The 14916-nt window shown below is 39.8% G+C and overlaps 1 protein-coding gene across 5 annotated transcripts in view; it reads right to left on the bottom strand.

Moving 5' to 3' along the window:
* LIFR (LIF receptor subunit alpha) overlaps positions 1-14916 on the bottom strand; it is a 120517-nt gene that overhangs the window by 9986 nt on the left and 95615 nt on the right. For all 5 annotated transcript variants that reach the window (XM_087885640.1, XM_034440769.3, XM_034440768.3 and 2 more), the window contains exons 14-16: positions 9441-9617; positions 8233-8334; positions 6909-7076 (exon numbers count right to left, since the gene is read on the bottom strand). In XM_087885640.1, the coding sequence (XP_087741766.1) occupies positions 6909-7076; positions 8233-8334; positions 9441-9617 (447 nt within the window). The remainder of the gene's footprint in view (positions 1-6908; positions 7077-8232; positions 8335-9440; positions 9618-14916) is intronic.

Consider the following 14916-nt stretch of genomic DNA (forward strand, 5'->3'; position numbering starts at 1 on the left):
AAGCCCAGAGCTGGTTTTGCTTCTTCTGTGCCAGTGTGATTTATTCAGTAAAGTTTACACTCTTGGTAAAATAATGTCCCAATAATTTCTTTTTCTGGATTCTCCAACTGGACAGTTGACAGATGTGCAATATAATGCCTCAAGGGAAAACTCCAATCATATATTTGATAAAGGAGAATATTTCTTCCACCAATACTGATGGGGTAAGCCACTAGAATATAAATTGAGAGCAAACCCCACTCCTTACTAACTAACTGAAGATGTTATGGAGTCTGGATAATGAAAGGTCTCCAAAAAACCCCACCAAGCTCAGAGAGCACCAAAGACCCCTCCAATCATATATTCCAAAATCATCACCCTTGGTGTTTAACCCTTTCTTTCTCATCGGTTAGCATTCCACAACTAATCACGATGTTCAATTTTCAATAGGCTGTTTTGAAATCCTGTAAGACTTTTGACTAGAATGATTTCTAACACGTCTGCCAACTTTGCAGTTTCCTACAAGTTTCCTCAATACTTCCACTCAAATGTGGACCAGCAACCAGTCCACAATAAAAAATAAATAAATGCATGATCACCAGAACATAAAATTCTCCTGGTTAAATATTAAGACAAACATATTTAGAAAATAATGAAAGGATGGGGAAAGGTCCCTTAGCATTATTAATTTGTGAAGATTTTTTGCTTTGCAAGCTTAATTAATAATGCTAAAGGGGCCTTTTCTGCTTAATTGAATTGTGACAATGCAGAATCTGTGTTAATTGGAGGAAACACAAAACCCTAATAGCCAGCAATCTTGCAACAGATTGTGGATGTGATACCATAAACAGTGCAGATCATAAGGCTCCTCCCTCCATTTCCCTATCTATGGCATGACCATGTTCCAGGAATCATTTTGTACCGCTGTTTCATGGTATCAAGAGGACTGAATACTGTCCTGGGCACCCACCTATATTTGCCTAACCCTATCACATCACATGGAAAGGAGACCAATTGGTAGTTGTTTCTCCCACCAGCTGGGGACCCTTGAAAGTAAGTAAAGGAAACAAAATTGGGGAAATCCATCCATCACTTTCCTTAATTCACCCCACATTGCAACTGCAAGGAAAGCACCATGGGGCAGTTTTGTCCTTAAGAAGAATTTGGCTGTCTCCACAGAGATACAGCTGACCATTGCTATATGGCAGGCAGCATTATATGGGAAGTGAAAACTCTTTCAAATCAGGCATTAGGAAGACTTTCCTTGGGCAAATAAAATAGAAATAAATTTCATGAAGAAAGAATATGAAGCTATTCTTAAATTATTGAGGGGGGGATTTTTTTATAAATCAGAAACAGAGATCTATCGATATTTTGATCATCTAAAATGTTTTATTCTGCTTTTAGATATATTAGTTTTGCTTAGTATTAGTTTATTCTCCTCCATCCACATGTACTTTCTCACTTCGAATGTTTTATAACAGAACAACAGAGTTGGAAGGGACCTTGTAGGTCATCTAATCCAACCCCCCACCCAAACAGGAGACTCTACACCATTTCTGACAAATGGCAGTCCAATCTCTTCTTGAAAGCCTCCAGTGATGAAGCTGCCACTACTTCCGAAGGCAAGCTGTTCCATTGGTTCATTGTTCTCACTGTCAGAAAATTTCTCTTTATTTCTAGGTTGAATCTCTCCTTGATCAGTTTCCATCCATTATTCCTTGTCTGGCCTTCGGGTGCCTTGGAAAATAGCTTGACCCCTTCAAGAAAAGAATTCAAGACTACCCTTCAAGAGTGTCAAGAAGAAGGATCTGTAGAGAAATCTAATTCATCTGAACCACACATTCTTCTCTAAAAGGGAGCTGACACAGACGGGAATCTGCTTCCTGTACATGTTGATAAATGATCCTTATGCATTGCTGCTGTGAAATGTTTAATCTGCAAGCTAAGATCAGTTGCCTTTGTAACAAAGGAAGTGATTGCTAGATCTACTAGTGATAATTGATTGGATCAAATGATACAATCTGGGCCTTTGATTATTTTAATCACCAATGTTTATAGCTCACAGTATATTATTGACATTTCTGATGAAGAATATCTAAGAGGAATATTTTATCCCAAAGATAAGTATTTGGTCAATAAGCCACCCCTACCCTTATTATAGTAGGAAATTAACTTCTTTTTAAAAAAAGGTTACTCAAATTGTAATAGGGCATCTATTTTATTAGTCTTAACCAATAAGCAATTCCTGCTCTTATTATAATAGGAAATTATTTTAAATAGTCAAGAGTGGTCAAACTGCAATAAAGCATCTACGTTAATAAAATACTATGAATTAAATGTATTTATTATATTCTTTATATATATCCTGCCACATTCTACACAACTCTTATTTATACTCTTAATAAATGCTATTTCCAACAAGTTTCTTTACCCACAAAAGTATATCTCATTCCTTTCAGCTTTCTAAAATTGCAAACACAGAATAGAAGGAATCTGTATTCCACTAATACAGTTGCCTAGTAAATCTTGCAAACATTTCTACCTTCAGTAGAGTGAACCTCTATCTTTTTCAATAAGCATGTTCATTGGATCTTGCAGAATTATTTCTGGATGCAAATTTCTCTCATCCAGGAAGACCATATAGTTTGTCTTCCAAAATAATCTCTGGATGCTACACAATATGTCATCAGCAAGTTCATTTAGTATATCTTGCAAAATTATCTCTGGGTGCAACATGATATCAGCGTTCCAGGAAAACCCCAACTCCAAGTAAAGACACAGAAGCAAGCATTTTCCAAAGTTCTCTTTATTAGAATATGTAACCTGGCACATCTGGGAAATCCCGAATCTGAAAAGCCCACGTTTTCCTTCAATAAGTCAAAGCTCCCCAAACTATCCCCTTTCTCCCCGATCGATCACGTGCTCCAATCAATGTCCGTTCCATCTCAACCCAGTCCCCTGACCACTCCTTCTCCAGATGCTGGATCGCCCTGACCTTGACCGACAGGAAGACTGCTATTATGTCTACTAACCCCCTCTCCTAAATCCCCCCCTCCTACTTTCCCACACATGAGGAGGTGGCAGCATTGAATATGGCTTCCAAAGCTGACACATGATACAGTCTCATCCAGAAAAACATCTGGCCAGATTTTGCAAAATAACACCTGAGAACACAGTTGTGTTATTGTACTCAACATCAATGCTTAGTAAGTCCTGAAAAATTATCTCTGGGTCCATTATAGCATTGTCCCATTCTGTAGATTCACACAATAAATCTTGGAAAAAAATGATTCTCAGTATAATTCTAAGTGTCACTATAACCTGCTAGCATGCTTAAATAAATGTAGGAGGGGGAAACTCCCACTGAAATGTACCTCATTGATGTCTCATTGTATTAGCATGTTTAGTAGATTTTGCAAAATTATTTTTGCCTACACCATACTTTGTCTCATTTTCTTAACATGCCAATTAAATCTGCCAACTTTATTTTTGGCTGCAGTGAAATGAAGTTCCAAATGCTCACATTTTAAATTTGGCTATTTCAGAAGGAATATTTGTACACACCAGCAGAAAAAGGGAAACAGATTAGTAATGGGGATTGCTTTTTAAAAAATAGATTTGTATATATTTGTATATTTTTATATAACTATACCTTACAGCTGTCCTACTCAATTGGAAGACTGAGGGATGCATGGAGGAGTCAAAAAAAAAAAAAAAGAAACTGAATCATCTTCACATCAATTTTTTACTTTTATGAATGGACATATGTTCCTGGTTAATCCATCTGCTTGTAAATTCATTGTGGGCTTTCATTTAACTTTTACTTTATTGACACTATTAATCAGGGGTGAAATGTAAAATCTGTTACTACCGGTTCTGTGGCCGTGGCTTGGTGTGGGGGGTAATGTGACTGGGTGGGCATGGCCAACTTTTTTTTAAAAAAAACTTTTCAAAAGCATTTTTTCTAATGCTTTGAAAAGCCTCTCTGCCCATCAGGAACTCAACTGGGATCGTCAGAGAGGCTCTTTAAAAAATGCCTCTCTGCCGGATCAGGAAACTCAGCTGGGATCATCAGAGACTTTTCAAAGCATTTTTTTTTACCACCTCTTCGGCCAAGAGGTTGCAAAAAAAATGCTTTGAAAAGCCTCTGATGATCCCAGCTGAGCCGCGCCGATCATCAGAGGCTTTTTTTTAACTTTTAAAAGCATTTTTTCATCTGAAGATGTTGTAGAAAAAATGTTGTTAAAAGTAAAAAAAAAAAAAAGCCTCTGATGATCGTGTGGCTCAGCTGGGCATGGGGGAGGGGGGGGCGCAGGGATTTTTGCTACCGGTTCTCCGAACCACCCGCTGCCATCGCTACGTCCGAACCGGGAGAATTTCACCCCTGCTATTAATGTTTTAACAGGCCTATAGTGCTGGGAATATTAGGGTTAGGGTTAGCAGTTTAGTAAACAAAGAATCGATGGCAGAGAAATTCAAGGTCAAGAAAAGATCAGCCAATCCTTAGTTAACTCAAAATGGGGAAACGAGAAACAGATGTAGGTTTTTATATAGCTTTATATAGATTTACGGGGCAGATTTCCTAAATGAAGAATTTCTTCATATCTGTTCTCAATAACATTGGATTTGGGTTGGAGACTGTTCTCAATAACATTGAGAACATATCTGTTCATATCTGTTCTCAATAACGTTGGATTTGGGTTGGGTTGAGACTGTTTTCTCAGCTTCCATGGATGTTCCTGATATGGACTTAAAATTGGTCTGTTTTGACTGTTTGGTACAAATGGTACAGCTAGTCCTCAATTTACAACAGTTCATTTAGTGATCATTCGAAGTTGCAAGCCTTCGATAGAGGGGCTGCATTGCTTTTACTAGTGAAATATATATAGTACCTTGATCTGGAAAACTTTGTAGTATAAAATGGGGCCATTTAAAGGCATAAGGCTTTGTTTACTAGAGTTCGTATTTCAGTTCTTAGGTTGCTCCTTAAATGATTTGTTATTCTATACCAGTGATGGCTAACCTTTTCTGGACTGAGTGCCCAAAGCGTGCAAGAACGTGCGTGAATGCGTGCATGTGTGCCCGAACCCCCAAAATGCAATGTGCATGTGCCCCCCGCATGTGCCCTGCACCCCGCGCATGCCACCCCGCATGCACCCTGCACATGTGCGGCAGAGACCGACAACCAGCTGGCTGGTGGGAGGCATGCATGCATGCGCGGCAGAGCTGAACTGGGGCAACGGCTGCCATGCCACAGAGAGGGAGCTGCGTGCCACCTGTGGCATGCATGCCATAGGTTCACCATCACGGCTCTATACTTTGAGGATAATTTTCTTGGGATACCTGGTCCTTTGATATTTCCAGGTCAGATTTAAGCACCCCATGGGCCAGTTTCGGCCCATCGGTCTTTAGTTTGACACCCCTGCTCTATGCAGAGAAAAGGCAGAAAACCACTCTTTTGTCTCCCCCACTCTACAACTTTTCTTTTCACAAAGTGTGCAGAGCTATGGAATGCAAAGAATCAATTCTTATAAGTATATAACAGATTCAGGGGTGATGAATGATTCATTTATACGTTTTCAGCGATAGCTTTGGGACAGGTTATACTTCTTAAAAGATGGCCTTGTTGGTAAAGCTGATCCAGGAGCAACCTATGAAGCTTATTTATCTGGTACCTGTGGTTCCTCTTACACCTGTCGCAAGCCTGTAACCAAGCTGTGCAAGAAGGATGAAGAAACAGGACATATCAATTCCCATTCAGACAGCAAGAGGGCAGGAGACACCTCAAAATATTGCAGTTAGGTTTCTTTAGCTATGCAACCATTTTTTCCACAATCCTTTTGAGAGGTTTTTTTTTTATACAGATGCATGAACGCTAAGCTGACTAAACCATGATTTATAACAGTTTAAATATGACAGAGGTATTGTGCCCACATATCTTAACCAATGCTATGTATAAATATTTTCAATCAGATTAGAGCTGGAAGAGATCTTGGAGGCAGGGATGGGCTGCTGGGGGTACACAGGGGTTTGGGAGAACCTCTAGCTAAGTTTCTGTGCAGTTCGGAGAACCCCCAAATCCCACTCCTGGCTGACCCTGCCCACCCCTCCCCTCCACTCCCAGGAGTCCCCACACGGCCTGCTTTGGATGCAGGTAAGTGCAGGGCGCGCACAGAGGCTCAGGAAGGGGGAAAAAGGGCCTACCGGAAGTTTGGGAAGGCCCGTTTCCGGCCTCCAGAGGGCATCCAGAGCCTGAAGAGGCCATTTTCACCCTCCTGGAGGATGGAGGAAAGCCTCCGGAGCCTGGAGAGGGCAACCCCCCCCCACCAGCCGTGGTGCAGAAGGCTGATTAGGCCACGCCCACCATGGCCACGCCCACCCAGCAACTGGGCAGAGAATCCCTTGCTAAACTTTTTGAAGTCCACCTCTGCTTGAAGGTCTTCTAGTCCAATCCCCTGGTCAAGCAGGAGATCCTATTCCATTTTAAAGAATTACTGTATTCTGGTGCAATACAGTATTTATAACAGAATATTACTTTATACTGAATACAGAGAATTACTGCATTCTCTTGCAGTGCAGTATTTATAACCACTGTTTGCATCCTCCAAAATTCTTGTATGTGTTCTTCATTTCGTATTTACAGTCATCATAAGATTGTTATCAGTACAACTATCATATAATTAGCATTTTTGTCCATGTTCTGCATGGGACCTGGTGGGGCCATGAAGATTAAAAATGAGATAGTGCTGCTCCTTTCAGTAAGCCACACATATAAAAATTACTGTGGAGCAGGAGTGTTTAGACATGTGTTTCAATTCACCATTTCAACAGCATCCGTGTAGTTAGGTTGCAATGGTGGCTGTAATCCTAAAATGAAAGGTCATTTTAAAAAAAAAATGAAAATAATCCAATTGATATTTCTTTACCTGGTTTAAAATTTTTTGGCGTTGGGCCATCTTTCTCTCCTTTGGCACATTTAAGCAAATAACCTTGTAAAAAGCCTCGGCTGTCTTCAACAGATATGTTCTTCCATTTTATTACGATGGAATCAGAGGTGGTATGTTCCACATTAAAATCAGGTGCTGTTTTGGGACCTGGGTAAAAAACAACCAAATATTCCTTGAATGTGGAGAGGACAGATCCCTTCCCACTTAGAACAACTCCTCCTCTCCTCACTGGAACAACTATGCAGTGTTTCACAATCTTAGCAACTTTAAGATGGATGGTCTTCCATTCATCATGCTGGCTGGAGAATTCTGGGAGTTGAAGTCCACCCATCTTAAAGTTACCAAGATTGAGAATCATTGGACTATAGTGAAGTAAAGAATGCCTTTTACAAACAGAAGGCAATTCTAGGTAGCTAGTTAGCTTTTGAATGCAAGGTGAGGAACATTCAGAAGTGGTTAAATCCTGAAACAAAATCACCCATTTTGTTGTCTGTGGAGATTCTTAGTCATGCAGGGCATGGTTGTCCCATACATACTTTTTCAAAAGGCAACTGGACTTTCGTTGTTTTTGCTTGAAAACATTTTGCTTCTCATCCAAGAAGCTTTTCCAGTTCTGAACTTCTTCAGAAGAAGCTTTTTGGATGAGAAGCAAAACATTTTCAAGCAAAGTCCAGTTGCCTTTGAAGATGGGTATCTTTGGGATACCCATCTCTTTATATATCATTTTCTAAGAAATAATACAATTATTGATGGCATTTCATTGTTTATTCTCTCAACCTCCTGAATTCTAATGAGCTCAACCCATCTTAAAAGGAAGGATTATGATTTATGTTTAGCAGAATTCTGTTCTGCAAGAAAAGTGGGAGTCAAGAGCAGCTCTTCACTCAAGTATTCTTTGAATCATTTCAACATGGGGAAAAAGTCCAAGAGTTGTGCTTTGAGACACGTTTCCTTTCTGGAACTGTTTTTAAACCTAGCTTGACCTATAGACATTTAAGTAACATTAAGGATTGGATTTAATAATTTCATTTAGATCACTTCAGCATTTGTCAAATGGCTGAATCTTGTTTATACACTATCCTCATTTCCCCTTTATTTTCAAGAGAAAGCTATAATTCCTCTAATTGTACCCTATCATTGAAAATAAAAGATCTGAGCCAACAAGCTGTATAAACATACTTAAATGCAAGCTAATATCAGATGGCTCTTATTTCATATCCTGGCTTTTGTTCAATAGTCTCCAGTTCTGTTAATGAACACTTTTCTGCCAACAACTTTTAACAAAAAAATAACATATGCTTACTCAATTCTTGTATGTAGCCCTTGATATATCCCAGTAATTGATATCCATTTTCTTTGCAGCCAAAAACAGAAAATGTGTATCGAACTCCAGGCTGGAAGACACCTGCAACCCAAAAATATCATTCATAAACTTTCATTATGGGGCTATAACTTTAAAATAAAAATATATTTTCATATCAAGCAGGTAGAAAACAGCCTTTTGAATTAGAGGAATGTATTTTTTTACAATAGACATTGAGAAAATGACAACTTGCCTAACAACTGGGATCTTAAAAAATAAGATGTTGAGTATAAATAAGCTGTAATAGTAATCTTCCTCAAAATAAATCTAGCAGATTCCTTGGAATCTTTCCTTTTGATTTTATTATTTGTTATTGTTACATGACTTTTTTTCTGGTTAGTTCTGAGAAGGGCTTGCATGTCTACATGACATTACTTAACATGTGCTATTGCAGGGCTGTCAAACTCCCAGGCCGTGGGCCGGATGTGTCACGCGCTGGCCACGCCTGGTTTAGTGAAGGGGGGAAAAGTCCCGATAAGTCACATGATGCCGACGTGCCAACGTGAGTTTGACACCCCTGTGCTACTGTGACCTATCAGCAGGCAGCAAGAGCCAGCGGTCCAAAGTTGCATGTGCTAAGGGATAGAGAGTTGTGTGCTTTAAACTAGCTCCTTAAGCATGGAGAGCATCCCCTTGGTAGTTGCCAGTTGGCTTCTTATAACACTTAAATTCAGTGGTGGGATTCAAATAATTTAACAACTGGTTCTCTGCCCTACTGACCGGCTGGGTAGGCATGACCATGGTGGGCATGGATAGGTGGTGTGACAGGCAGCCCTCAGCCTCCTGCACCCCCTTGGGAGCAAAAATGGGCAGCAAGGGGGGATGCGCTGCATCCCCTGCACCCTGTTTTGGGCCTAGGAGGCCTCCCTGAAGCCTCCTGGGAGAGAAAACGGGGTGTGGGCAGGCACCGCACCCCCCAGACCGTTTTGGGCCTAGGAGGCCTTCCTGCACTTACCTGGGAGCCAAAATGGGGTGCATGGGGGTTCCTGGAAGGGGCGGGGTGGAGCCAGCGAACAATTTAACTACCAATTCACTCGAACCAGCCCGGACCAGCTGAATCCCACCACTGCTTAAATTGTAAAAGGTTTCTGCTTTTCTTTGCCCACTTACCCTTAATTTCAGAAAGAAAGGTGAAGTGCCGTTCTTACCTGACTTGATATTAGCATTTGTCACACTTGAAGAAAACTTTTCCCAGTGAACATCTGTACATGGCTCAGGACTATAACACCACCTCACTACGTAGCCACAAGTCACATTGGAGTCAGGGTGCCAAGCAAGAAAAATACTATCGTCTTTTCCAATTCCCTTTTCTATGGAAATGTCACCTGTTATAAAAGTAAAATCAAAGATCATTCCTTGGAACTATGTACAAATTTAGTATGCGAATTATGACTATAATGCAGATATGGCCCATACAAAATATCCTGTGGGTTGCCCCATCTACATTCTCAAATGTCATTTTGATCTCAATGAACACAAATAACACGAGATCTTTTTAGGTGACCATATAATTCTTAAGTTCCATAGGCAACTTGGATTTAAAAGGGCCATGCACACCATCACTTGTGAGTATCTGTAGAGGGAGCATAGGACAAAATGTGCATGATAATGTCATGACATCAATGTGGCGACTTAAGTATTTGCATCAGGTATTATATAATTGTGGTTTTTTTGCATTATGACATCACTATGCATATTTAATCACATTGGTAATATTACAGTTTGCTGTGAATGCAGGTATTATGTTTCATCATACAGTTTGCCAGATGTTTAGACTGGTTTTGACATTTTTATCCACCTATTGAATCTTTATTAAGGACCTGGTATAGGCAGATGTTGTTGTTTGATGTTGTTAAAGGTTTCAGTCACAGAATGTAAGCTGTCCCAATTAAAGCTGCCTTTTGCAATTGACTCATGGCAATTCTGTCAATGCTGATGGTGTTCAAGTGATGCTCCAATTGTTTTGGGATTGCACCAAGGCACCTCATTACTATTGGTATTTCTTTTCTTTCTTTCTTTTCTTTCTTAGAGCCATTGCCTTTATATTTTGTGATTTTATTCAGTTATTTTATTCTGCTGCCTTCAGGCCATGCCCGTTATCCAGATTTTATTGCCTTTCTTATCAACACTTGTTAAGTCTGGAGTATTATGTGGTAGATGGTTGTCTGTTTAAATTCTATTATCATTACCAACCTAGCTTCAGTATAATTTTTCTGCTCAGGACAACTCAAAGCAGAAAACTGGATCAACTGATAGACTTTTACATGCAAATGCGTTAAATTCTATAAGACATTACCATAGTAAAAATAAGTGTCATTCTAAGTTAAAAAATGGGAATACAGTGTTAAACTTTATAAAAATACTGTTCTTTTCCTCATATAATTTGGCTCTAAGTAATGGAATATCTTAGACTTACGTTCTCAATCTTCACAACTTTAAATGCATGGATTTCAGTTCCCAGAATTCTGTAGTAAGAGGCTGGCTGGGGAGTTCTGGAAGTTGAAGTCTATGCACTTTAAAGTTCCCAAGTTTGAAAAACACTTTACTAGATTGCTAAACCACTTAGCATGAGTGGACTTGAACTGGCATGCTACAGAGAGAATAGAACAATCCTAAATTTCATTAATAGAGGGATTCAATGAAGATCATGTGAAGTACTAATACCGCTCTATAAAGTCTTAGTAAGACCGCACCTAGAATATTGCATCCAGTTTTAGTTATCATACTATAAAAAATATGTTGAGACTCTAGAAAGAGTGCAGAGAAGAGCAACAAAGATAATTAGGGGACTGGAGGCTAAACCATCTGAAGAACGGTTACAGGAACTGGGCATGGCTAGTCTAGTGAAGAGAAGGACCAGGGGAGGTATAATAGCAGTTTTCCAGTATTTGAGGGGCTGCCACAGAGAGGAGTGGGAGGTCAACCTATTTTCCAAAGCACCTGAAGGCCAGACAAGGAATAATGGATGGCAACTGAACAAGGAGAGATTCAACCTAAAAATAAGAAGAAATTTTCTGACTGAGAACAATCAACCAATGGAACAGCCTGCCTTCAGAAGTTGTGGGAACTTCATCACTGGAAGCTTTCAAGGAATGACTGTCAGAAGTAGGTGTAGGGTCTCCTGCTTTGGCTAGCGGGTTGGGCTAGATGGCCCACAAGGTTCCTTCCAACTCTGTTATTCTGTTCCTCCTCAGCAATGGAGCTTAATGCAAAAGCATGTGTTTTTGCTATCCACAGCAACATTGCAGGTGGAAGGCAGAAAGAGAAGCAAACAGAAGCCATGGAAGCAACACAATCACAAGAAGCACTCTGTGGCGATTGCTAGATCTGATTTCAGTTACTTCAGAAAAAATCCAGTTTTGCTTTTTTTTTTTTTTTAATTTGATTTATATGCCGCCCTTCTCCGGAGACTCAGGGCGGCTTACAATGCGTTAAGCAATAGCCTTCATACTTTTGTATATTTATACAAAGTCAACTTATTGCCCCCACAAACTGGGTCTTCATTTCACCTACCTTAGAAAGGATGGAAGGCTGAGTCAACCTTGAGCCTTGGAGAGATTCGAACCAGCAGTAAATTGCAGGCAGCTGTGTTAATAACAGGGTGCTTAGACCACTGTACCATCAAGGCTCTGTTTCCCTTCTTCAGGGAATCATGGCATTTCTTCAAGATAACCCCTTGAAAGCTGCAAGCTTGAGTTTTGGGCTGGCAGGGGTGGCCCATGATTTTCTTGAGAACATTCTCTCTGTGTATCCTACTCAGGAGGTTTAGCATATTTGGAGTTGCTTCCTTGTACACCCCTTCCATTTACTGCCTAAGTGAGTTTAGGCCATTACTTCGGTTGACAGTGGATTCAAGTTAACAAGAATCCCTTAAGCATGGCAAAGTAATAAGTAATAGCAGGGGCACTCATAGAAAAGAATAAATCCATCTCCTCTTTTCTGAAAGCAAAACAATGTCAAAGCATAACAGAAGCATCCTTTTCTCTTATGATCTTCATACCTTAAACAGATGGGCTTTTGGCCATGAGCCAATTAGGCAAGGGGTTACCCAACCTCCCCCATCTTGTTACATTAACAGTGCTTCCATATACACCGCTCAAAAAAAGTAAAGGGAACACAAGCAGAAGACATCCGAGATCTGAATGAATGAAATAGCCTTATTAAATACTTTGTTCGTTACATACAGTAGTTTTGTGTTCCCTTTAGTTGTTTGAGCAGTGTATAAACTACTGTATGTAAAGAACGAAGTATTTAATAAGGCTATTTCATTTATTCAGATCTCGGATGTCTTCTGCTTGTGTTCCCTTTATTTTTTTCAGCAATATATATATATATATATATATGCTTCTCCTTATTCTGGACTTTTGTAGCCGAGAGAGATATTTTAAGTCCTCCAGCCTTTGTACTGCCAACTGTGCTGACGGCATTCCTTTCTAAATTCCCTCATAAAAAAACACAAGCATATCTCAAGCAAGACACATACAAATACACACAAATGAAGCATTGTCTTCCATAAGCATCTGTAATATTTGCAAAAAAGCAGAAAGTCCAGTCTGAAGCAAGAGCCAGAGTATTCCTCATTGCCGTTTTTTAGATGAGTCAGGCTCAATGATGGGGATCTATGACTCAATATGCCTCTCAGTTACATTACGGATAATGCAGAGACACGTTGAGTCATCCAAAAATGTTCCTTTGTAAGGAACATCAGATGAGGCATAAGGATTGTAAGCTTTTCATATCAGTCAGAGCTACAGATTACAGAACCTGGAATAGTAGCTAATTGTTCCCCAGGAAAAGAAAATCCCCAGTATAATTTACAAGGAAATTCCATAACTCTAGAAATGGCATCAATCTCTTCAACTAAAGTTTATCATTAAAAAGAAGAAAAATCCTGAGTTTTGATTAGTACAAAACTATTACAGGTGTAACAAGATGGCTTCTGCACAGTGATGGCTTGTGTTGTATTTACTTACTTTACATGAATCAAAAACTTACTTCAAGGATATTAGTTTATACTCAGGTATATGTAAAAAATGTACATAAAAAAAGCAAGTAGAAAAATAGGGACCATCTTTGGTGGGAAGCGTTCCGTGCACCTTTAGCGTTTAGTCATGCTGGCTACATGACCACAGAGATGTCTTCAGACAGCGCTGGCTCTTTGGCTTTGAAACGGAGATGAGCACTGCCCCCTAGAGTCGGGAATGACTAGCACACATGTGGGAGGGGAACCTGATCCCATAGTACTAGAACATGGGTGTCAAACTCAAGACCCCGGGGACAGATTCGGCTCATGGGGTGCTTAGGTCTGGCCCGTGGGGCCACCCTAGAAACAGCGAAGGAACAGCCCACAGTGCCTCTGCCAGTCAAAACAGAGTTTGGGAGGGCTGCATGCGGCCCTCCCAAACTCCGTCTTTGCTGGCAGAGGGTCACAGGAGGCTGTCGCAGCCAAAAATGGAGCTCAAAAATCCATTTTTGCTGGCAAAGCACTCGGGCCGCCAGAGGTGCCCCTGACATGAATGATGTTGAGCTGGCCACAACTACCGTGGCCACACCCACCCATCAAGGTCAAACACAACTCTGATGCAGCCCTCAATGAAATTGAGTTTGACAGCCCTGTACTAGAATATAAACATAGAAAATTCTTCCCCTTATCTACCACTCCTCTCACCATCTCTTTGTCTGTTGTTTCTTTCTTGGTTAAGTAAATCCACTGAGGGAGTGACTTGTCAGACTGGTTCTTTGTGAAGTGCCAGGTATATATAAATCAATGCTAATAAATCAACTGCTTCTGCTGGTAAGTTTTGATCATAAAACGTGTGCAAGTTTTTAAACATTCTCAGATGAATGCTAGCCATTTCAGGTATACAAGTTATGTTGGTATCCTCCTCCTCCTCCTCTTTCCCATTTTAGTGAATCCTCAATAATAGTTCGAAGTTTTAATAAATATTTCGTGCCAAGCTGTATTTCTGAAGACCTAATGAATGCTGAATATATATGTCCACTAGTATAATTCTTACTTTCAATACTTCACTACAAAGATTAGAAAAACGTGGCTCTCTCCATGGCTCCAAGATTTCTAAAGAAAGCTCTTTTCTTTTTAGGTTCATTCTCCTGGCATAGGAAACACAGCTAAATAGAATAATAAATAGATTTGGGCAAATGTGTGTGTCAATCTAGGATGAAGGGAGGGAAATGATGCAGATAGATTAGCATATATATACCTAAAATATGTTGATTTACAAGCTTTAAGTATCAGCACACTTAATTTTGCAAATGTTTGAATGTTAAGCTTCAAAATTATAAAACAGAATGGGGGAAAATATGAGAACCACCACTCTAAATAATAAGAACTATCATTCTTTTTTTTTTTTTTTAGAAAAATTCTTGCACCAAGATTTTTCCTAATAACTACATAGCCAGGTTTGCGTTGTTATTTTCTTAACAACAGCACATAAGCTATTGGTGTTTGCTTCTTCCAGAATTTTTTTTAAAAATCACTCTAATTTACAGTCCTGGAATTTCCAAATTCGACCTTTCTTAGCTATCTCAAGGTACATTTTGATTTATTTTTAAATTTCTATAGCTGCCAATCTCAAATAAATTCCCTCTGGGTAGTTAGCAATC

This window comes from Pantherophis guttatus, chromosome 2, assembly GCF_059756535.1.
Source record: "Pantherophis guttatus breed Tessera chromosome 2, ASM5975653v1, whole genome shotgun sequence".
Lineage (NCBI taxonomy): Eukaryota > Metazoa > Chordata > Lepidosauria > Squamata > Colubridae > Pantherophis > Pantherophis guttatus.